The 25,426-nt window shown below is 42.8% G+C and overlaps 1 protein-coding gene across 3 annotated transcripts in view; it reads left to right on the plus strand.

The window, feature by feature from the left end:
* The first annotated feature begins 2,012 nt into the window (after positions 1-2,012).
* The window catches only part of tle2b (TLE family member 2, transcriptional corepressor b), an 89,867-nt gene continuing 66,453 nt past the window's right edge, over positions 2,013-25,426 (plus strand). For all 3 annotated transcript variants that reach the window (XM_031307284.2, XM_031307287.2, XM_031307285.2), the window contains exons 1-3: positions 2,013-2,911; positions 16,397-16,494; positions 17,962-18,025. In XM_031307284.2, coding sequence (XP_031163144.1) covers positions 2,888-2,911; positions 16,397-16,494; positions 17,962-18,025 — 186 coding nt within the window. In that variant the 5' untranslated portion in view covers positions 2,013-2,887. The remainder of the gene's footprint in view (positions 2,912-16,396; positions 16,495-17,961; positions 18,026-25,426) is intronic.

Below are 25,426 nucleotides of genomic sequence, written 5' to 3' on the forward strand. Positions count from 1 at the left end.
GGTATCACGCAATACTTCCTGACGCGGAGGCCGGCGACTCGCCCGCCGAAAGTTGCAAGGGTGGTTTATCCACTCACAGGCACTAGGGGGGAGCGAGACGACCACCATTCAACTTGAAAAAAGTCATATAACCATTCCAATGACTGAAGCTGTTCAGTTAAGGTAAATTAAGCTAAAAAAAGCTGCATAGTTCCCCTTTAATTTGTTAACATAAGTCAGCATTAGGTTTTCCCAAATGGATATATAGTCTTTGTTAATAGACTGCATTGGATAATAGGATGTCTGTATGTGACCTTAATTGAGGCTTTGGGGCTGCCCTTTGGCTAACCTGCTTGTTATCAAATGCAGTTTCTGTCTTACTGGAAACCCTCCACGGATGCCAAGACTGACTGTGTCCGATTCTACAGTGTCGGATTAATAGCTGTTTGATCGAGTTCAAAGGCAGAGCCGCACTGGATAAACTCATTATAAACAGCGCCAAAAGACGGCTGGGCCAGATGGTATACTGTTCATGGAAAGGCTTTAAACACCAGGTCTTAGTTGTTCCAGGTCCATTCTGGGCAATCCTGTAAATAACATGTGCACCGGAGCCAGCAGTGAAAAGTAGGCAGGGAGACATTGTTATCTTGCTGTAGCGGGGATATTTGTGGGGTGTTGCTGTGGTAGTTCTCATCTTTGGCGGTAAGTGGACATTGCTGTGATGCTTCTGCACTGCAGTTTTGCCCTTTCTGTGACAGTGACAGTTGTGGTGGGATCTATTGATTTCCCAACCCACTTTGGTTGAAAACACGGCCACTTAAGCCTGGACAGATATCTATGTTTGTTCAAAGAATTTACAGTTTATTAGACCAAAATTTAGACTGAAGTAGTAGGGCTAGGGGGGGTAACATTAACATCACAGTCCACAGGAAATGTCATGGTCGGAAAGATATAACGTTATTTGCTCTATGAAAGACATCGACAACGACGAAAACTAAGGACATTTACTCGATAATTTTATTTTATTTTAGTTAGTTTTGCAAACAGACATTACAGTTTTAGTTTAGTTATCGTTTTTTTTGTAATGCCTCGTTTTTATTTTTATTTCAGTTAACGACAATGTTTTTTCCCACCTAGTTTTCGTTATTTCGTTCGTTTTCGTTAACGATTATAACCTTGGTGCATACAATGGGTCACACAATGAACTGGATACACTGTGATGTTTTTATTCACAAATAGCTACATGATGTGGTTTAACATGTTATTGCAGTAAATTATTATACAAAAAACTAAATCCAAACACAAATGAAGGGCCTTCATTTTCTGTCTCCCATTTTGTGGTCATGTAGACTGAATCAACCCAATTAATATGAGTAATGTTGCTTTTCTGTTGCTCTTTGGATGTAGTTACTCTGTTTGAGAGGAGTGACATATGTGGTTTGACATGGTGATGCATTTACAGTTGACAAACATCTGGATGCAGTGCGTCTCAGACCACTTCCTGAGGAGGTTTGAGCAATCAGATGAGTTCGTCAATGCATCCTTAGTGTGTTTACACCTGGATTTATATGCGATTAAGCATGATTGGATAGGTATCCAATCATCCAAGACGCATTTTAATGTGTAAACTGGGTAATAAACGTATCACTCTAAGTAACTATTACAGTGTGTAAACTGTGTGTGTGTGTGTGTGTGTGTGTGTGTGTGTGTGTGTGTGTGTGTGTGTGTGCGTTTGTGCGCGCTTGTGTTGCGTAACAAGTGTGTCCACATAGCTGTCATAAATCTGTGTGTGTGTTGGAGCGTTTCTGTGTGTGTGTGTGTATCTCGATTCATATCAGTTTGAGCCTAAGTCTTTGTGCATGACTGATTGCTTTGTCTGTCTGACCACAATTGAAAAGGGATCCGTCTCTCTCTTTGCCTCTCTCCCCTCCCTCTGCCTCTCTCTCTCCCTCTCTCTGTGTGACTGGGTGTCTCTATCTACTCAGTTCCACCTTAAGAGGAGCTTTAGCAGCCTGTCGTGTTTGTGTTGAAGCCAACAGGCACAATATATTACAGTCTAGGGCTTGCTGCTGAAAAGCCCGTTGGATCCTCCACTGACCTGCTGTTCTTTCCTGCTTTCCTCTCGCGTTTTTTCCACATTTAGATTAAAAACAAAGCTCTCACTCTCTCTCCCTCTCTCCCTTCTCCCCTCCCTTTTTCTTCATCTTCCTCTTCTTGTTCTCCTTTTTCTCCTTCTTTTTTTTGCAGCAGCAGTCAAGGCAGAGGCTTCAGTATGTCAGAGAGAGGGTAAAGAAGGGGGAAAAGCAGAGAAGAAGACTATTTGGACGGAGCTGAGTGTGTGTTTATGTTTGTATGTCTCACCATTGGACGGCCGGGTGAAGAGGCACGAGGAGAAGAGGAGGAGGAGGAGGAGAAGAAGATGGAAGCCTGCCTGCATGAAATTCTCAGTGTCATAACTACGTGTGGACCTTGACTGATCACAGGGTGAGGAAAAGGAAGAGACACGCTGAGAGGAAGACGAGGAGGTGGAGAAACCGAGACTTTGGTTTTACTGGGAAAAGAAGATAAGAAGGAGGAGGTACAAGTCTGGCGCTCCGTTTTATCATGACATTGTTGGATAAATGAACCGACGGCTTGAGCGCTCTTCAGTTGTGTGTCAACAGGAATTCGCCTTAGAAGAAAAGAAGGAGAGAGACTTTGGAAGAGTAAAGACTGCTGTGTTAAACCCAGCTAAGGAGCAGGGACTAGACTTACCAAGTGTGTGAGTGTGTGTGTGTGTGTGTGTGTGTGTGTGTGTGTGTGTGTGTGTGTTTGTGTGGCTGTGTAACCGGTGGAGGGCAGAGGAGTGGAGGGCCAGGGGACTAACCTGGCCATCAAACGGACTGGCAGCCTCTCCTCTCCTGGGATCATGTACCCTCAGGGTAGGCATCCGGTAAGTCCCTCCTTATGTCTCCTTCTCCTGTCTGTCTGACTCTTTTTCTGTTTCTCTCCATGTCTGTGTCTCAACTCCAATCTCTTAGTTGCTTTTTATGTCTCAGATTCACCTTGTCACTTGTATCTCCCTCCGCTCTCCTTTTGCTCTCCGTTTCTCTCTGTGTCTTCATGCATCCTTGCTTCTCTTATCTTGTGTCTTTCCTCCTTTTACTTCCTCTTTGTCTCTCCTTATGTCTCCCTGCTTCTTGGTCTCTCCTTGTTTTTCTCTTTCTGTTCTTCTATCTGTCTTTTTTCAGCTTGTCTCTGTTGTCCCTCTTTCTTGTTTAGTTTTAAGGACTGTACTGTAACATGAGGAGGGAGAAGTGTGGGAAGGGTTAGGGTGAAGAGATTCCCTGTTATGCGCACACACACACACACACACACACACACACACACACACACACACACACACACACACACACACACACACACACACACACACACACACACGCACGCACACACTGTCATCTGCAACCAGGTGCTCTGAGATCTTGTTGATGGTTCGCTGTGTAGGTGGCATATAACTGAATCTGCACATTTCAGCTGCTGTGTGTGTGTGTGTGTGTGTGTCCATTTCACGTGTGTATGTGTCCATTTGTTGTCTCTAGGTGTGTGTATATGTGACACTGTTTGTGTGCATGGCAGCATGTGTGTGAGAATAGATCTGTGCGTGTGTGTTAATTGGTCAGCAAAACTGTCAGCTGTCCATTTTCTCATTTCGGTTGCTAAGCAAACACTTGCGCGCACACACACACACACACACACACACACACACACACACACACACACACACACACACACACACATACACTCACTCCATAAACACACACATACACACAGGCAGGCTGTTTAATTGATAGTTGAATTCATTTCCATTACCGCTAAGAAAGGTCGTGAGTGCACAAGTACTTCCCCTTTAATACCTTCTTAAAGTAATTTCCCTCCTTCAGTTTCACCCTTCATCAGCAGTGAGAATGTGTCATTAGTTTACCTGCCAGGGTAAAATTAAGGTTAAATACATAGAGTAAAAAGCACAGAAGGATGAATGACAGCTTAGGCTCAGTCTGGCTTAGGCCATTCGTTTCACAGGGGCCCCGGTCCGGTTGCTATAATCAGATTTGGTTGTCAGTCTCTTGTATCTGCTACAAATGGGTCAGTGGCCACTTTGCCTCACAGCCAGCCAGCCAACCACTCAGTCAGCCTGCAAGCCAGCCAGCTAGCTATCACACAGAATTATGAATGACATTTTCACAAGAGGAAGGCATGAGGAATCAATTATATGTACAGAGAGAATGCTAATAAGCCATCCGCTGGAATAGTATTGAGAGAGAGACGCTGAGAGAAACAAGAGAGAAGTGAAAAACAAAGGGAGAAAGTGAAAGATGTAAGAGCCAAGAAAGATAAAGAGGGGGAGAGAAATAATTCTTTAAAAAGGCATGGCCGGGGGTGGAAAGAGAAATGAAAATGAATGAGAGATGCAAAGGAAGAATAGAGTGTGAACATTCCTCTGTTCTCTCCTTTAGAGGCGGATCAGAGAGCTTCCTGCTGCGATGCTCTGCGTTTGTGATAAGGTTCAATCCCAGATTGAGCCAACTCCAACCGATCGATAGCCTCTATCTCTCTCTCCTTTCTTTGCTGTTTTTTTGCCTCTCTCTCTCCTTCTTCCTCTGCAGCCCTCCTCTGCCAGTAGAACTTTATTTCTGGTGTTGCTATGAAATGTGATCTGTGGAGAGGTGTGAGGGTTCAAAGAACAGTTGTGTGTGTGTGTGCACATATGCGTGTGTGTTTGTGGTTACAGACTGTGTGTACGTATGTGTGAGTAAGCTTTTACTGACGTGTGTGTTTGTCCTCGTAAATGCGGATCAGGGTTACTTATAAAATATGCAGTTTATCCAGTTTTTTTCTGCTTTTCCAAGCTCAGTTGAACTATGACCCCTGTCAAAACTCTCCTTGCTGGTGCAGTCGAAGAAGATCCAATATTTTAAAAATCATAGTTGGCTGCTAGAAAGCATTGCATTAAAGAGCTGATGTATGTTGCCAGAAAATAAAATCAGATGCCAAACCATAAGCACACCTGGATTGTGTTGTGCCTATTGTAAAAAGGGCAATATGAGCTTGGTGACTTTCAGAAGTTGATTTTCAAAAGTCAACTCATTCCTGATTGCATGGTGGCGGTTTTCAAAATAGTCTCCACAAGATGATAGGGTAACTTTAACATAAAAAGTACAGGTGATGTTTCACTGTTAAAGATTTAGCCTTGATGCATCCTTGTTGATGTCAGTCAAAGATCTCGGTTGACTTCTTGTCAGCGACAGGCAGCCAGGGAGGACAGAGCTGCCTTGAATGCCGCACCTTTCAACTCATCTGTGTCCCTTTGGAAGTGAGGAAGGTGTCTCAATGCGGCTCAAGCAGTGTTATCAGAGAAGAAGTCAGATTTTCTTCTTCTCGCTCTCTGGTAGGAAAAAGTTAAAACTGATGGCTGATTGCCGGGCGAGCGGAGCTGTAATTGGTTCCACTGGATTTTTGTGGCAAGCATTATCAGAACTGTGTGTGGACATGTGTGTTGATGTGTGGATTTTTGTGTGTATATGCCATGTGTGTGATTTATTTTTATGTGTCCGTGTCTCTGTAGTGCTTTGTGAGTGTATACATTTTTCTATTAACTGTGCGTGTTGCCATGTTTGTTGACTTAGTTGTGTGTAACTGTGTATGTGCCAGTGTGTACATCTCCTATGTGAGGTTCCGTTTTGTTTTATGTGGGCATTTGCCTTTAAGTGCAAAGTGTCTTTGTTTGTAAGCAGTGTTTCCTCTAGAATGTTTTTCAGCAGTGGCGGGGGGGACGGGGGGGTGTTGAACGTTAAAAAGTACGGGCTTATCTGCTAATGTTAGCTACCGACCGTTACCTTGAAACCATCCAGCAAATAGACGGTACCGTAGGGTGATTTAACGTCACTGCTCATTTTACACACAGTTTAACAACAAAAGAAAACGCTGAGTGAACATTACTAGCTACATTTTTCATGTTGGTTTTGAGCGGTATGCACCCCCACTAACCTGGAAAACGGTTTCAAACCAGTAACGTTAATACAGCGTGTCGGAGGAATACAGCGTCTCCTGCAGCGGGGAGTCAAAGGCAGAGGGACCGTCACCGCAGCGTTCACTAACGTTAGCTTCTTGTCTCATCTAGGGTCTGATAAACAGTAAATTCATCAAATTCAGTGTTCACAATGCTATTTTCCAATAAACTGTAGCTGTCATATTTCACGGGACCTGCGTGAGTGCGGATTTCATGTCGCTGCTTTCATCACTTTGCCTAAGATTGAGTGACAAGTAGTACTCGCCCTGTTGTTTATTTGGTTGCCATGACTTCGCGAGTGATGACGTCCTGTCACTGTTCCAGTTGCTCATCCTAACGCTGCCTTCCCATTGGCAGTTGAAATCAGCTCCGATACAGCTTCGAAACGACTGGAAGTCATTAATTTCCAATGGAGATACGCAGACTGCATGCGAATGGGTCCGAAGCGGGTCCGAATGAGTGCGGTGTGAAATTGTGTCAGTTGGTCATCCAGAAAAATTCAAAAAATGTAACTCTTGCGAAAGGCTACGGAAGGTTCCTATCTGACAATTCCAGCCGAAGTTAGCGTTGCTATGGTACTGATAAACAAACCTGCTAACTGCGTTCCGACTCCGGCACAGCTCCGGCAATCCGCAGCCCTCCGCAGCAGATATGCAGAGCTTCTATTTTTGCCAGATGCCGGAGAGCTCCGCAGCAATTCAGCACACGGCAGATAGTGCGGGACAGGAAGTCGAGCACAGAAACAAAATAAAACATTCGGTTAATTTTCAAAATAAAATACACCGTGCTCACGGCGGATCATATTTCCCTGCACTACACCTTGAAAACACAACACAAAGTTGTTTCCCCTCTACTCCTCTGGATGGAAACAAACTGTTGTTGGTTTTGTGGTTCTATTCTACGTGAATTCGCGAGATCTCGTGGGTCCTCGTGACTTCAGCTGTCAGTCATGGCCGCAGCCGTACCGCAACAAATCCAGACCTAGTGGGTATTGACGGACGGCAGAGCATGGAGCCGATACGCAGCGGAGCCGGTACTCAGCCGTTCCACATTTGGTGGATGGGGAGAGAGAGCGGATGACTGCATGGCTCTGCAGAGTCGTGTAATTACGACTCTACGACTTTTCATAAACAGCTGAAGGAGCGGCGGTGTGCAGTGTACTTAGCGGAAACCCTGTTGTGCGTCTGTCCTATTTCTGATACTGTGGCGGCAGAAATTTTACCATGGCGGGTCGCCACGGTAATATCAACATAGACGAAACACTGGTGTAAGAATGTATATGTCTTGGTGTGTGTGTACCATGTACATGTTTGTATTTGTCCTTGTGTTCCTGTAAAAGTGCTTGTGTGTGTGTGTGTGTGTGTGTGTGTGTGTGTGTGTGTGTGTGTGTGTGTGTGTGTGTGTGTGTGTGTGTGTGTGTGTGTGTGTGCGTTTTTAGATCTGGGAGAGGAAGGGGAAAGGAGAGCGGTGCCGGTTTGTGTGCACTGTATGCCAGCAACAATAACAGTAAATAATGTCCTAGTCCGACCTCAACTGTTGCTGTGAATGTACAAGCCCTTGATTGGCTGCCACACCCCAGTGAGAGAGAGGAAGAAAGAGAGGATTTACTGTGTGTTTTCATTGTTAAGAAATATGTCTATAACTGCTACCCTTTATACCATTTTCACATATATTCATTTCATTTTACCCTTACAAACAAACACACCTCCTCTCAAAAATGCAGGTTTCTATTGTAAAATGTATTAAAAAATCCAGCATCTTGAAAGGTTTAGCCGTTGTGTGAGTATAAATTTAAAGCTGTATGTATGTGTGTATACTACCATTTTTTTCCTCAGCACTAGGAGTTGTGGTGGCTGTATTCTAGAGGATCAAAATCAGACAGAGTTCATTCAGAAAGCGTACGATAAAGAGAGACAGAGTGAGTGTGAAAGAGAAAGAGGGAAAGTTGGACTTGTTGTCTGTTTAGTTGCTGAAGCTGTAGATTTTTCCATCAATTGCGGCAGTATTATATGACAAAATAACCCATATCCATAAAATAATATGTGTGTGTGTGTGTGTGTGTGTGTGTGTGTGTATTAGAGTGTGTATGGGGAGGGCTTCCTTCTCCTTTGGCCACCAGTAGGGAAACATTTTAATTTTACGGCCAAGTAAACAAACTATTGCCAAATATGTGGCCACAGACATCACATATGCTCCATTAATGAGGGCAGAGCTGCTATAAGAGCGTTTGTGTGTGTCTTTAAGTTTGATTTTGATGTCTGTGTGTGTTGATGTGCATGAGATTGAATTTGCGAATACATTTTGTAGTTGCAGTGGCAGGACAACTACTTATTAGTGTGTTTAATTGTGTGACTGTGCTTGCAAATGTTATACAGTTTTGTGGACATGCAAATGTGCACTGTTAGCTTTTTCGCGCACACTGGACCTTTTTAGTTTTTTGGCATCTAGCTGTGTCGGGCAGTTTGTTTTTCCCAACATTAGTGGCTGCCATGTACGGTAAACAGCACAGCAAATTGCTGTCACCTTCCACAGATGACATTCTCCCCTCCTTTCCTTTGTCCTCGTCATGTTTACATTTAATTTCATTCAGCATTGCATAGGCAACACCGTAAAATGGCAAAAAGTCAAGTAACAACAATACAGCTGTAATGAGACGACCCACAGTACTAGCAAAAAGTCGTACACGCAACCAACATCTTCTAGTCAGACATCAGCAGCCACCCAGATTAAGTCTGCTCTCTTGATTAAAAAATATGGGCCATTTTCTATCCTTAAATCCTGTGATTTTTCTTTGTCATTAAAAGAAACGATGAGAGCAAGGTTTGGATGGAGTCCAGAGACTCTTTTGGCTGCCAATTTTTCCCTGATTTGTAATCCACCTCTGGCTTAGTGGCTGACTGGTGAGCTGCAGCATTAACTGCCTAGCTCACTGAATGACTGACTGACTGGGGGGGTGGGGGCGCCACCACAGCAGCATGTTGGATGCTGTCCTCCTCTCATACTCTTTCTTCAATGTCTAACAAATCTATCTCTTTCTCACCCTTAGTGTTGAGCAGCACTGGTTGAAGCCTGAAAATATTGTTAACAAATTAATAACATAAGTAATTACACTGGTCGGACTGTTCAGCGTCAGAGACTCAGGATGGACAGGAGGATTGGTTCAAGATTGGTTCACACAGATGAATCTGTAGGGAGGAAAACTGTTACAATTTATGATACAAATTAAAACAGACGAGAAAGGCTTTATGCAGAGTTCTCACAGAATGGAATGTAATAATCACAACATTGACTGACTGACTGACCTTAACTGGCTGATTTGACTATCAAACATAAGGACTGAGTGATTGGCGAAGATGTTCAGTGGTTCTCAGCACAACAAGAGGGCCCCGAACTCTACTGGATTTTTTTCATTGGCATTTTTGGTCGTGCAGAGTCGAACAATGCTTCGCTGATTCGCGTTACCATTACTAGTTTTAGCACACCGAGTTGTGCCGAGCCACGCCCGAGATGGACCATTTCCGGAATCGGGCCAAAATGTGCCCCACCCGCCTCCAAGCGAAATACACAGAGCTACTATAGAGCAGTAGCCCTGAAAAGTCATGCCACGCCACTGAAGACACACCTTCAAGCGGGTAGTCCTGTTGTAAAGGAAATGCAAATCCTCGCCGTGATGGGCCGACACGCCGAGCCAAGTCGAGTCAAGTCAAGTCAAGCCAGCATGTGTATGGAAAAACCCAATAAATGAGCTTCTGTTGTTGGGAAGCTGGCTGGCTTTCTCTAAGTAATCAAAATGTTTAAGTGGTCTGCGGAAATGCAGAGAAAACTCTCAGATAGAAAGACGGAAATGTGAGGGCGTCTTAAAGAGATGGATGATACTGTATGAACGTTACATTCCCCGCAGCTCTTCTTCAGTCTCTCATCCACACACAGTCCAAACCAATGAGCTGTTGCTTATGTTCATTGCTGCTCGCTTCAGCACACACAAACACACACACAGACATGTACACAAGGGGCACTGACACTCCTCTGCCACACTTGGTATTTCTCTTCTATTCGTGTGCCTTTTTCCTAAATATTTCACCAGCCAATTATTATTTCATGCGTTATCTGAATGTGTCTCTGCTTGTCTCAGAGAGACACAGGCAAAAGGAAGAACAAAGGGGCTAAGAAGGAGAAGTAAAGAACAAAAGGAGAGTAAAGGGAGGGAGGAATGAGACGGAGCAGCATGAAAGAGGGCACAAGAAAGAGAAAATATTTTGTTTGTGGGTGTTTTGTTCGAATGAATGCATCCATGCATTGGCATGCCTGCTTATACCGTGTGAATACTCATGTGTTGGTAGAAAGTGTGCCAGGGGCTAAACAGATGGACAGAGAATACAAGCAGACAGATAGAATCATTTCTGTCCTAATCACTCCCAGACCTGCATCTGCTTCACAGTTGCTGTCTCTCTCATGCAGCCTCTGCTAGTGGTGGAAAGACAGGCAGCTGCTTGAACAGAAGAAGACTGTGACAGAAGGAGAGATGGACGGACAGACAGACAGACAGACAGACAGACAGACAAACCTAATATTCAGACAGAAAGGGAAGGGAAAAGAGTGACTGAAAATAAGTGGTGTAAGTCACTGCATGAAGTCAAACAGCAAGATTGTTGAAACGTCACTTGGAGCTGCTAATTGAGGCTAGGAGGCGACTTCTCAAGGTTACATATTTCACCTTGTGTAAGAAATTTGGGATAAGTAAGTTAGTTTCAAGCATTGACCAGGCAAATTCTCCAACACTTCTAATATCTATATCAGAAAAATTGTGGGTGTTTGTGAGTAACACCAACTGCTAATTCTATTAGCTTATTAGAATATATTGGTATTGGCTTATACACGCCAGTTTATTAGGTACACTTAGCTAAAACTAATGCAGTCTAACGCAAAAGCCCTGCAATGAATCCTCCCTTCACGAAGGCTATAATGTTCAGTTTTTGTTGAATCTGTTCAATAGAGGTGCTGATTAAACTTTATAATCATTTTAGAGGATGTAGTTTGCGCTACCTGTACATCGCATTATACAGACAGGTGTTTGTTATTTGACCTACCTTTATTCAAAAAATAAATGGTATGGACATAATAAGCTGTCAGTATAACAACACAATTCAATGAATGAGATGTTAAACCTACTGTATAATCATTTTGAAGGCCGCAGTTTCACCAGAAAACCTTCATGAAGATAGGCTGTTGTATTTAACAACATTTGTTTTAGCTTGGTGTGCCTTATAATCTGGTAACTGAGTGTATGTTGGCTGATAATTAACCAGAAGTTTCAGTACAGAGAAGCCAAACATGTATATTTGGGGAAATTTATAAACGGTCTCGCCATAAAATAGTAGCACTGCCAACTAATTTACTTTTCACTTGTAAAGTGAATCTTGTAAATCTTCGTCAGTTCTCTGATAACCAAATTCAGGGGTTCCTCATCAAAAATGTTTTTATGTTAAGAGTTTACTTAACATAAAAACTATACAATGAATGTCATTATCAGATTTTTTAACTGTCAAATGTCAATTATTGGCTTCAAAAATCCAGTAGCAGTTGGGTTCTATACGTAACCAGTAACACTGACTACAGTAGTCACAGTTGATAAGAGACTTTGTACAGTACATGTCGTTTAGCTGACGCTTTTATCCAAAGCGACTTATAATTGCTATATATGTCAGAGGTCACACGCCTCTGGAGCAACTAGGGGTTAAGTGTCTTGCTCAGGGACACATTGGTTGATGTATCGCAGTGGGAATCGAACCCAGGTCTCCCACACCAAAGGCATGTGTCATATCCACTGCGCCATCACCACCCCCTCACTTTGTGATGGCATTTATTGATTTTATTTGTTTAACTCTGTTCAAAAAAAGAATATGCAAACCTCATTCTTAAACATAATGTGAAATTTACAATACATGTTGTGAACAATGTTTCTTAATTTTTGGTTAAGGTGCAATGACAGTTGTGGCCATCACCTTGACCCTCTGATATTTAGTGTAATTTTATGATTTTATCATATCAGTGTGTTTGCATGTTATAACCATAGACTGTATATAAGAAGGTTATAACATCACTTATACTGCTAGTTGTACAATCAGACTTGTGACAGACAGACAGACAGACAGACAGACAGTTGAACACAGGCAGAGAAAGATACCAACAGCTAGGTGAGGGTTACAGCCAGTGGGTCCCACCTCCATCCTGTTATGTGATACAGGGCAATGGGCTTCACCCACCTCCTCCTCCCCTCCCCTTGCCTCCCTCCGTCCCTCCCTATAGATAATCCTTCCTAATTCTCCGCTTGCCCGTGCCAGCTCGACCAAATTGTGATTGACTGTGGTCCCACATGGTGTATGTGTGTGTGTGTGTGTGTGTGTGTGTGTGTGTATGTGTGTGTGTTTGTTTGCGCAAGTGACCCTTCCCTCCCTTCCTCCCCCCTCCTCCCCCTTCTCCTACATTAACCGGATCAGGTTTGGGTTTCAGGATCCCCTATGCTGGCTACTACAGCGCTCACATACACATACACACACATCACATTGACAACACAGGCTGTAGGCTGTTTTTTGGCCCTTCGTGATGCACTATTGGACCCCTAACAGTCTGGGTTGCCATCTGTCACAATACAGGAGAGACCAGACACACTCCAACAACAAATGCTAGTTCTGGTGTACATACGGCATGACTTGATGATGCCTCCATTTTTGTAAACACTGCAGAAGGATGCAGATTTATCCCCTTAGATAATTTATAGCTCCGTTTTTATTTCACCTGCTGAAGTGTCCTTGAGACAGAGTCTCCTATTAGCATGAACTAATTTGATACCAGCTATCCATGCTCGTCTCTTTATCCTGACAGGCAGAGCTCAGCACAGGCAGCAAATATTGCTCCTCTTGCCTGAGGACCTTTTCTGTATTTTTTCATTTCCTTTTCTGCACATAAGAAGTTTTACTGCTCCTGGGTCCATGGAACTCATTCAAAAAGGTGCAATTGGTGAATCAAAGGAAAGACATTTTTGAGTTTTTGTCCAACAGATGAAAGGAATTCAAATCTCTCTCATCAGCACACTACAGAAGACGCCATGTTGACACCAACGGTTGTCACTCGCAGATCTCTTGTATAATCCTGATCTGTGACTATGGGCTTTGTTAGATGACTTAGTGCTGCTGATGTAACCCGCCAGCAGCACTTTATCTGTGTGCATCCGCTTGAGTATGTGTCTGTGTGTTCATGTGTTCATGGCAGCAGATGGTGGGCGCAGTATTAGCACAGACGGATGGACAGTGCACAGGGTAGAGCGACAAGGCTGTGTTGACTACTGCGAAGACGGCATGATTCTCTTTCTCTCTCTCTTTCTCTCTCTCTCTCTCTCTCTCTCTCTCTCTCTCTCTCTCTCTCTCTCTGTCTCTTCTTCATCTTCCCACCCCATTGGTGTCAGACAGATGAATGGCTGGCTATCTCTCTGTCAGAAGCCGCGCCACTCTTTCATCATCTGTCTGTCTGCTCATTCTTTTACTCCTCTGTAAAGATGTCAGACTAGTCTATCACTCCCTCCATCCCTCAGTCCATCCATACCTCTCTCTGTCAGATGAGTATCTATCTCTCTTCTGCCTTTTTTCCCCCTCATCAGTCCATCCCTCCATCCTTCCCGTTCCTCCCACCGTGGGTTTGTGTGTTTTCTGTTTGCTTTTGTGTACCTTAAGTGTGAATCTGCGTGTGCAGTAGTGTGCGTTTGTTTGTTTGTGTGTTTTTCAGTGCGCTCATGGCTACGTGGGCGTGTGTGTTGGTATCTGCGTGTGCCAGATCACTGTCTACCCCCCACCCCTCCCTCTACCCCCTCCCCCAGTGAGTGTGTGTGGTGCGAATCAAGGTCAGCGGGGATCTGTTGGCAGACACCCCCCATCCTCATCTATCCCACACACACACACACACACACACACACACACACACACACACACACACACAGACAGATGGTTTGTGTGGATTGTGCCCATGCAGCCATCTAGATGTCCCTGCTACGCCTGCCTCAGCTCAGTTTAGCTTAGCTCAGCCCGGGTCTGTGGATTAATTACTGGGGAACCCACCGCGTCCCTGACCTCCACCGTCGGACTAATTGAAATCTAATTGAATTGTGCTTGTCTAGACTAATGATGCCCCGCCACTGAAACCGCCAATCTTTTAGCTGTAGCTGCAGGCCGATAGCCACCCATGTGCACTGTTGCCACTGCACTGTGCTGCTCAGTTTGGATGTATGGATGGATATGTGAACAGATGAACAAATGGGTGGATGGATAGATTTATAGTTGGCTAGGGTTACTAAGTAAAAAGACTTCCATATGTTTTGTGGCTTTAGATACTGGTTTGAAGAATGACAGTATCATCAGCGGTATTATACAATTGTAAAGTTGAGTACATCCATTCCAACCAAAGCATATCCTTTCTCATTTTTTAGAAATTTGATCCTGAGCTCATATCAAAGCTGCATTTTGAGTCTTTGCTGCTTGCCAGTGCCAAATCGTAATTAAAAAGGAAACTTAATTTTGAGGGCCACAGTACATCAGTAAATTTGGGACAGGGTTAGATTAGCTCAGGTTTCTCTGTCTGCTGCATCAGTGTGTTATTTAGGCTAAAGAGATGGGTGTAGGTTTGTCCGGGTGGCACAGAGGAAGAATCACTCGCCCACCACGACAGGGATCACGGTTCCGCTGATTCCTCAGGTTCCTCAGCTGTGGTGCGGTGGGTTTGGCTGTGCACATATCTTGAGCCCCTTTTACACATGAACTGCAACCCTAAACTTATCTAGACATTACTCGGAGGAACTGTGTGTGAGAACGCAGATGTCCGAATCAGTTGGACCGGACGTTGAACGGACTTTACCCTTCCAACTCCCTAATACAAAGTCCATGTAATGTCCGATTGAGCCCATGTGTGAATAGAGCAGGTCATTGTCCGGAGAATTCACAGCAACCGTGTTGATGACGTTTCTATCATATGACTAGCACAAAACCATAAGAATGCAAACATCTGAAAATACGAAAATGAGAGACGACGAGATAAGGGAACTTCATTCTGTAAGGGCTGACACTAAAAATCGTCAATCAAATTACGAACTGGCTACGTGACCCCGGTGTAATCAGAGCCAAGGCAGCTCATCCGCCATCTTCGATGTGCTTGAAACAAAACACCGTGATTTCCACGTCATACTTTTTGCGTCATGTCCCATCATGTCCTGCATGCTATACCAAGGCGCCGCTCCTCACAAAAACCAAACAGAGTATTTTCGGTAGGTGAGAAACACGGACAATCTCTGTCTCAACTCTGGACTAGGTCAGGACCTGATTCTCTGGAGTTCATATGAGAAAACAGCAATACAGTGGGCAGCATTTGCAGGGTGGGATGCCGATGAGATATCCTTGTCTTTGCACTAGAAGCATTATGTCCAAAACCCACAACCACTTCTGCTTACTCTAGATTTTCCTAGCTAGAAACTAAGGTCCATCTGCAAACATAAACAACTACAGCATCAAAAAAGAGTCCCCATGCTTCTAAAACTTCTTGAAGGCTATGGAGGAGAAGGGCAGCTGTCAGAGGCGCTTTACACACATGGAGGGTTGGTGTTGGTGGTAAGGGGGTGGACCCCAGGGAGGTGCTTGCTTTGTTGGGTCTTCTTTAGCTTTTAGCAGGTGAGAGATTGTACAGTGATTCCCTATAAGTTATTCATTTGACGTTTCCTCCCTTCTCAGCTCTTTGTAGGCTGGAATACATTAGCAACCTGGTAGAGTGGTGAGGATGCTAATGTGGAGGAGAGGGAGAGGAGAGGAGAGGAAGAAAGGATGGGGGCAGTGGAGGGAAGTCATTAGAGAAGGAGGAGAACAGAGAGAGAGAGGACACGGCTTTATGATGTGTGGGAAGGGGAAGTGACCTTCCCTCTCACTTTCATCTTGGCTTTTTTCTCCCCTTGCCTTGCTCCCTGACACACTAACACACACACGCACACACACGCACACACACACACACACACACACACACACACACACACACACACACACACACACACACACACACTTACATGTATGGCTTATGCAGGTGCACATGTGCCTACACAAATACATTACAGGCACAATGCATACAATCTCTTTTTTTATGAGCAGGAACACACACAAACACGCAGGCACATGCACACACACACACACACACGCACACATGCACGCACGCACACACACGCACGCACATGCACACACACACACACACACACACACACACACACACACACACACACACACACACACACACACCAATATCCATTTTTCATCCTTTCGTTCTCTCCTTCTTTTTCCTGTGCAGGTCCCCTTACAACCAGGCCAGTCTTTCAAGTTCACAGTCCTGGAAACCCTGGACCGTATCAAGGAGGAATTCCAGTTCCTCCAGGCGCAGTATCACAGGTACATACAACATTACATTGCAAACACAACACGTACACAAATGTCCACATGGTATTTACGAATTATAAGTTAATGTCATAAATGTCAATGGTTAACATAGTTGATAGAGACTGAGAGTGAGTTGCAGCGCTAAATGTAATAATTATAGGAACAACACATTGTTTTTCAGTTCAGTGGAAGTGGGTGTTAAATTCTTGAATATATGAACCAGTGAAGACAAAATGTCAGCGTGCTGTCCTTTAATCTTTATTGCGACACTGAATGTACAAAATATTGGAGACTGATAGTGAGTTGCAACCCTTCACACCAAATCCAGTCTCAACCATCTCAAAGCTTTACACACTTCTTTAACTGATCATTTTTGCCTAAATCTATGTAATACATATTACATTATTATATATTTGCAAAAATTAAGGAAATCAATAAGTTATTATTTCTTTAACTTTCATTCACTTTATCAGTGTACCTCAACTGTCCTTTTTATATTCACTGTTTTTTTTATTGCAGAGATTTCCAGTTCCTCTTTTGATATTACTACAATTAAATAAATACATTTTTTTCTTTTCTTCAAATTCTTCCATTATTTATGCTAGTTGCTTTTGCCATTACACTCTGTTACAGCCTAACTGAAATCATTAATAACTGAGATTATAGTTTCCGACATATCAAACAAAATACGTAATGCAATTTAGGTCTTTTAAAAAAAATAAAATTCTAGAGCTGCAGGTCACTGAGGGTCACGTTATCATAAGGCTGACCAGAAGTGACCTTGGCTTAGAGAAATAAACCATCCAGCCTCTTGCTCACACCTCAGTGGGCAGGTTGAACAGCCTGCTGCGAAACAGCAACAGCTAGGCATTGGACTGGTAGTACTCAGTGACACACACACACACACACACACACACACACACACACACACACACACAAAATGAAGCCTTTCCTGAATAACTAGGGGATTCTGAGTAGCTTGCATTTGGAAAGTGTTGTCCTTATTTCATACATTATTGACTGATGCTATGTATTTTAAACACATTTGAAAGTACTTTAGAAATAACCAAACCTGGGCTTGATAGAAGAAAAAAGCAGAACACAACAAAAAGGCAAAAACCCTACATTAAAGGTAATACTTTATCAGGACCTTTTGGGCTCAGTAGGATAACTCTAACATAAACTCACCAATGTACACGTGACGCATATAACAAGACACACAAGGACCTGTCAAACTGACCTCACATGGAGGTGGGATGAATTGCAGTGGTGAATAAGACACACCCTGCTGGCGGTGGCTACCATGAAGGTGATCTTTTTCAGCAGTAATAGGTGTGGCTAAGAATATTTTTTTTTGGTATCTTTACATGGCCTGTTTGACCTCTGCAATATATAAGTCCTGTGGAAATTATAATTTATTTCAGTGGATGCAAATACACCATCTAATCCCTGTGTGTCCTTTTTTTCGTCCTTGTGCAGCCTGAAGCTGGAGTGTGAGAAGCTGGCCAGTGAGAAGACTGAGATGCAGAGGCATTACATCATGGTGAGTCCAATCAGACCTTTAGACTGTTCAGTGATTTGTTAGTCTGACTGGGCCACTCAGAAACTCTGAAGACTGAAAAGAGTCTGATGGGTTCTTGAATAGGAATTACAATCAGGGGAGTTGTATCTGTGCTTCTCTTTAGCTGGACTGATGTGGTTTAGTGTTTATGTCATTCAGGAGCAACATATTTTTGTCTCTTCACTTCTCTGTTGTTCCTCCTCTCAGAATGTCTTTCTCTCTCTGTCACTTCTCTGTTTTAACTTCTCATTTCATTTAGATCAATAGGATGTTTATATAACAAAAAATAATGCCAAGGCAATAGACGTAAAGTACATTTTCAAAACCCACAGACAGATTATCATATTTAAATCATTTTGAAAGGACAACATCCAGTGGCTTGATAACAAGTTTGTAATCATAATATATTTGATAACTGGTCATTATTTACTTTATTTGCAGTTGTACACGCTCTTAAAATGTTCTACAATCCATTAGTAAACCAGTATACTGTATGTTTTTCTCTGTTTCTTTCACGCTATTTATCTTGCTTATTCATACTTCTGTCTTAAACCTACTTCTTCTCTTTTCCATATCTCTTCCAATTTTTTCCCCCTTCAGACTAAGTCTGTGTCTCTTCTTCCTCTCTCTGTTTTCTCTCGTGCGCTAACAGCCCGAGCTCCCTCTGCGTCGATGTGTCTGTGCGACTAAAGGCTCAAATGTATTGTAAGCCTTCGTCTGTGGTACAAAACCCACACAGAGCCGACCAGAATACGATATGCACCATCTGCTAAGCTGCTCGCATTTCATAAACCTGGGAGAGCAGGCAGGATCAGGGCCGTAAGCTAGATAGACACACAGATGGGGAGAGAGAGAGAGAGAGAGAGAGAGAGAGAGAGAGAGAGAGAGAGAGAGAGAGAGAAACAGGCAGGCAGATAGATGGACAAATAGACGGAGTGTGAGAAAGAAAAGCAAGCAGACAGGGATACTGGCAGACAGACAAATGGATATAGAAGCACAAAGACAAACAGGCAGAAGATAAACAGATAAAACAAACACACAAGCACACAGGAGAATCAGCATACACACATTAATTCATCTACACTCACACTCACACACACACACACACACACACACACACACACACACACCCTTGTTCTTCTGTTCTTATGAGGACCTTCTATTTGCAATCTTTATTCCTAAGGCGCTAACTAATCCTAATTCTTGTAATAACTGACATTTACATGCACAAAATATTCCTTTTTTTTAATTTTTTTTTTTTTAAAGACAATATTCCTACTAAGCTGTTTACATGGCTAATGCAAATGAATATTCTACTAATATTCCCATTTACATGCAGTTTACAAAATAGGATTTATGGAAGTTTTTCACCTGTGGCGGACTTGTTTGACCCTGCGAACACAGCCTCTGTTTTTTATTCCTACAACCACCTTTTTGAAAAGGTCTGCGTTGCGATATTTGCGCCTATCCAAAAATCTGTTGCTGACCCGTGAACAGGCAAGAGACCGCAAACTGTGGTAAAAACCTGATTGAGACGCATATTCAGCAGCAACAATGAATTCAACAGCAATAAAACACCCTTTTAGCATATCAAAGATAAGCATTACAGTAGCTTTATCACAAAAGTAAAACATGAAGTTAACCTCTCTAGGACCAAGAGAATCTTGAGAAATGAAGGGAAATGTAATGTGCCATTGTCCTTCATATGTGACTTGTGACCAAAGGGGCCACTGTGGTTGCAAAAATTACATAAGCTTACCTAAAAAAATTTAGGATAACTTAGAAACTTTATTATTCGTCACACACAATCGTACTGTACAATGTTGTGAAATTCAATATTTGCATTTAACCCATCCTAAGCATTAGGAGCAGTGGTTGTGCAGTGTCTTGCTCAAGGACAGTTTAACATGTGGCGTTAAATTGTAACCTTAATCAACCTTTAGTCATTCTGTATATTTACACTTAAGTTACGACATAATCTCCTAGTCACATCCTCAACCCAATACAGGGACGTTTTTATTCAATTTGAAAGTTATTGCATTTCCTCACACCTGCATAAACGCAATTCAATTGTGAATAAATAATGTGCTGCATAATACCAAATCCATGTAATTACAAAGCCAGAAACTTGTTAAGGTTTTGTTTAGGATCCTAAACTACACAAACACGGATCCTCAACTGGTCCGTTAAAAACAAAAGGACTTGTCAAACTGACCTCATTTTATAAAAAAAATATCCTCACTAGGCTTTTAAAAGTGGTAAAAAAAAAATACAAGAAGAAACATCTGCACATAAATATGATACAGTGCAGAACACACACAAAGAAAAGCCTCTGAAAACCACAAACCTTTTAAAAATCACCCACTTTCCTAATCTCAGGCACTCCCCATTTTTTTCTACAGAATTACTATGTGGAACAAACAGCCCAGACCAACATCCACCTTCTTCATTGCAAATCCTCACCACCCGATCTTATACAATAGGAGTGGTGGCGTGCCAGCATAGATTCAGTTCTCTGTCTTTTCTTAGACAGGGGCAATGGATGACATTTGATCAAACGTTGTGCATATTGAATGTCATGGCCTTTGTGACCACTGTGCCATTGGTAAACTAAGGAGGGAGAGAAATAGCACAAGAGTATCTTCTGTTGTTGTATTTAAGTTCAACACTAAGCTTTAACAGTTCCCTATGGCAGGATGTCAGGGAGCTGCAGGTGCAGATGACATATACATATAGGTTAGCATGGCCGACGGTTAGCAATCCAGGCTATATTATTCACACTGGGACTCACTCTGGTGTGGTGGATGGCTAAGACAGCGCTATGCTACTTCATAGGCTGGCTCAGAAATGAGAGGGAGGGAAAGAGGGAGAGAAAATGAGAGGGAGGGGAGTGAAAGAGAGGCTCAAAGGGGAAAGATAGCTTGAGAGAGAAATGGCTCAGAGAGTGTATGACAGAAAAAAACAGGGAGCTGCTGAGGGAGGGAGGGAAGGATACAAAGAGAGGCAGAGATAAAGAGGAGAGGGAGAGAGTGATAGAGGCAGGAGAGAGATACACAGGGAAAGATAGAGAGAGAGAGAGAGAGAGAGAGAGTGAGAGAGAGAGAGAGAGAAAGAGAGAGAGAAAATAAAATGCTGAAAGGGAATGAGAAAGACGAAATGAGAAAGAGAGATACCAGGGGACAGAATTGCAGAGAGGAGGGATGGAGGGTGAAAAAAGACGCTGTGAAGGGAAGAAATGGAGAAAGAGAGGAAGAGAGAAAAAAGAGAGTATGAAACACAGAGTGCAAGAGAGAGAGATAGTGATGCGCTTGTGTGGGGGGGCGTGAAATGAACGAAAGAGAGATAGAGAGGGAAAGAGAGAGAGGGTGCATGCACAGACACGTAAATAATGTGAAGCAACAACGGACTCGCTGCGCCCACAGAGGAGATAACCCAGAAGGCTATATTTAGCTCGTTAGGCCTGTCATCCACACTGAGGCCTGTTTCCACAGGCTGGGGCTCTGCTCACCACGCTGCACTGCTCCTGCCTTTACTATTCATCAGTTTTAAGCTCTTTAAATACAAGGGTGAGGGGTTGGAAAGTAGAGAGATGGTTATAAAGGGGGATGTAGGGCTTATGCATGTGGAATTATTTTGTGAACTTAAACGCTTCAACACCCAAGAAGACATGAGAATTTAAGATTTTTTATTGATGATTATTTGGCGAGACTGTCCTCTCTTTACGTCTAAGTGACAATGACCTTTACGGCCGAACGGAGCAAATAAAGTAGTTGTGCAAAGTTGGTATAGAGCCAAAAAGCACCACCCTGGTATATCCTACCTCTGTGGTGGGAGATCTGGGTGTTGGATTTTGACACGGGAGGCGGCTGTTTGTTTCCCGTTTCATTTAACAGTCAACGTTGGTTTCTTTCAACCATGACTATTGTTTCCTAACCTTCACCAAACAGTTATTTGAACCCAAACCACAATTTTCCCCCAACCCAAACCAAACCATTTTTGTGCTTAAACCTAACCAAACCTTATCTATAGCAGTGTACATACCTGCAACTAGTCGCTTTTCAGCGAAAATCGCCGTTTTGAATGGGAAAATGTCATCCACGTGAATTGTGTAGATCCGAAGAGTTTTAATTTGGTGGGGGGGGGGGGGTTTACAAAAACCTACCTTCAAAAACCTACTGCGGTCTTCTTCACAATAAAACAACGTTTTATTGTGAAGAAGACCATTCATGCGAGTCATTTGGCCAATCAAGATAACGGCAGCGTCTTCTTTGAAAAGCCCCTGGCTGCAGCTTTCCTTTAGCTTTTCAGCTTCAGCTTTTTTCTAACGTTGTTGTTAACATGTTTAACGTTAACGTTATAATGGAAAGCAAGCTTGTCACCTTTTTCAGCCCTTCTGAGTTTGCAGGTATGAGTTTAGCATCACACATTTTTATTTCTTGTTTTATGCGAAGTTAATGATTTTGGAGGGCGCTGACAAATTATGTTGTCCTGCCAAGAGGGGCGTCAGATCAGAAAATGCTTGTACATGCCGTTTTGGAAGACAGCTACAAATTATGTATTTCCATGTTTTATTTGAAAGGACTTTATCTTTGTCTTTTCTTTAGAGAAGGTTTGAGTTTGTGTAGGTACTGTGCCAATGTTGCCGTTGTCTGATCATTAGCCATTCTTATCATTACTTGCTTACTAACGCACTATTCTTGTATATACCACAAATAAACCATGACTGCTGTAGGCGTGAATTTCATCTTTCTAGATCTTACCTGCAAATCTGGGCTACCAGGGCAGACTAAATATATCCTTATTTATTTTTTTTTTTTTTTTTTATACATGTGAACAAGTAAATTCAAATTTCAAGATAGTGACAGTACAGGTGGTTTCAGAAATGTCATGTGAAAAACCATGAGTAATTTCATTATCTTTTGCAATACAGCGATTCAAAACAAAATGTGTACGATATTTACTGATGTTTTGTTTACACCTCACATTTTTTCATATTAGTGGTCTTTTTAGGCTAGTGGTAATCACTAAATTGATGTAATAGTACTGAAATAGACTAATAGTAATAGACTGAAAACTACCCACTATACATTTCACTATTTGAGAGAATGTGACATTAACAAATCGCAGAGCAAAAGGCTGAAGTAAGACAATAACTGTAGTGAAGAGCTGTACTTTTCTACCAGCCATCGTGTTTTAACAGGAGGTGTTAGTTTTACTCTGCTGCTAAATATCTCCTTATGGCGTCGAACTTTTCAAAGTTGAGACGTTTTTTTTCCTCACATTCGCTACTTTAATTCTATAGCTGGCAATGGGTACGTTTTACACATTTTCTGCTGGGAGAGATGATGCCATAACCGTCTCAGATTGCTCCTGTCTGTGAAGTGTTGCTGCACTAAAACAGCAGAGCCAGGTTTGGAGATAGTGTATTTGTATGTTTGGCAGTCCCACTCTCTGTTATCTTTTTGGATGGAATATATGTTTTATGTTGGCTGCTCTACTCATTTCTTTGTATGTGTAGAAAGACATTGGCAATGTGTAACTTTAGTGATAGTTACAACACACATGCACACAAACATCAAGTCACACACATTCTCTGTGGGCGTCTTGCTTTTCTCCTCCTGTTGTATTTATAATTCATGGCTCTCAGATTTCACTGCTCTACTGGAATTCCACTGTGTATTTTTAAATAAGGTTGCATTGTAGCCCTGGCTAATAAGGGGGCATAGACGTGTCGGTCACATGCTTTCACAAAGTGCAAGCAAGTCTCCCGACTGGAGAGCTGTGTTCACCCCTGCTGGCCTGAGGTGGAATCTTGCAAAGAGCAGATGCAGAAGCACGAGGCTCAGTGGAATGTGAAAGAAGAGGAGATAAAACTGCTGTCTTGCATCATAAAACCCTAAAAGACAACATATTGATCCAAAAGCACCTTTATGTCAATCTCTCCTTTCTGTCCTTCCTTTCCCCACTGCCTAGATATAGTGGACTGTTTAAGACTTGCTGGTGTAAAATGGGAAAACCTTGATGATGGCCTTATGACCCAAGGTTTTACAGTCACATATATGTTCTGTTCACATGTATCCTGGTTTTCTCAAAATTTGTTTCTAGGATTACATGTCTTCCGAAACGTTTTTTTCCCCCAAGAGCCTTGACTGTTTGCAGCCTTCCTCTCATTCCTACTGTCAAAGAGAAGACAAAACTGTTATGGGGGAGTGGACTGTATAAAACAGACCTGTCTACTGGAGGGTGACAGCTCACAGTTGGGAATTACATTAGGTGGCCTCTCCATTGCTGTGCTTGTGTGTGTGTAAAGGCAGCTACACACCTGGCCGACACCTGTCCGTTGGACAGTCTGGCGAGGTCAGTGACTCGAGTCTGTTCGGTGTGTTCTGTGCCGTCGTCCGTTGGAGGAGCTGTCGGCCTTCATTTTGGCCGACCTTACATGCTCAGTTGGAGACAGAGCAGTCGGAACTCACCCGGAAATGGCGAGCAGGATGAGCGTGACTAGAGCCTCTCGAAATCTGACGAAAATCTTTTAAACTGACCTTTGTCGATCTGAAATGAAGACAGATTCAGCAACTGCGTGGCCTATTTCTCGTTTAAAATGTTTTTGTGTAAAATGTATTACGTCCTGTCGCTTTGGTGTGTTCCGAGGCATTTTTTTGACCAACTCAGGGTGACTGATCAGTCCAACTGCCTTTTCTGCCAACGGTCGGCCGTCTAGTTGGTCTGTAACTTTAAAGTGAGGTACAGAGGCGCTGCAGGGGTCTGGTGTTAATGAATGGCCATGCTGTTGACAAGAGACAAAACATTGTTGCATCAAATTTCAGGATACAAAATAATGACAAAAGACTGAAAGATGAAACACATGCGTTGTTGAGCAGAAAGAAGGTAGACAATAAGGCTGTCCCTTTTTATTTGAAATTCAATCTACTGTTCAAACATGAGAAAAAAAAATGGCCAAATTCAAATTTTACATTGAAACGTCATGACACCAAACCATCTGAGAAGTAATGTGTGAAAGCATTTTGGATTTGACACCATAGATAAAAATTAAACTGCTTCCAGTAGCAAACCCACAACAAGAAATCAGAAGTCATATGTCAGTGGCCTGAGACGTGAGCATTGATTCAGTGGTCTTTTTTTTTTAAAGATTATTTTTTGGTCATTTTTAGGCCTTTATTGACAGAACAGCTGAAGACATGAAAGGGGAGAGAGAGGGGGAATGACACGCAGCAAAGGGCCGCAGGTCAGAGTCGAACCCGCTGTGTCGAGAAGTAAATCTCTATATATGGGCGCCTGCTCTACCAACTGAGCTATCCGGGTGCCCGATTCAGTGGTCTTGAACCAGGCTAACCTGGTGAGCGTATCATTCAAGTAAAGCAG

This window comes from Sander lucioperca, chromosome 11, assembly GCF_008315115.2.
Source record: "Sander lucioperca isolate FBNREF2018 chromosome 11, SLUC_FBN_1.2, whole genome shotgun sequence".
Lineage (NCBI taxonomy): Eukaryota > Metazoa > Chordata > Actinopteri > Perciformes > Percidae > Sander > Sander lucioperca.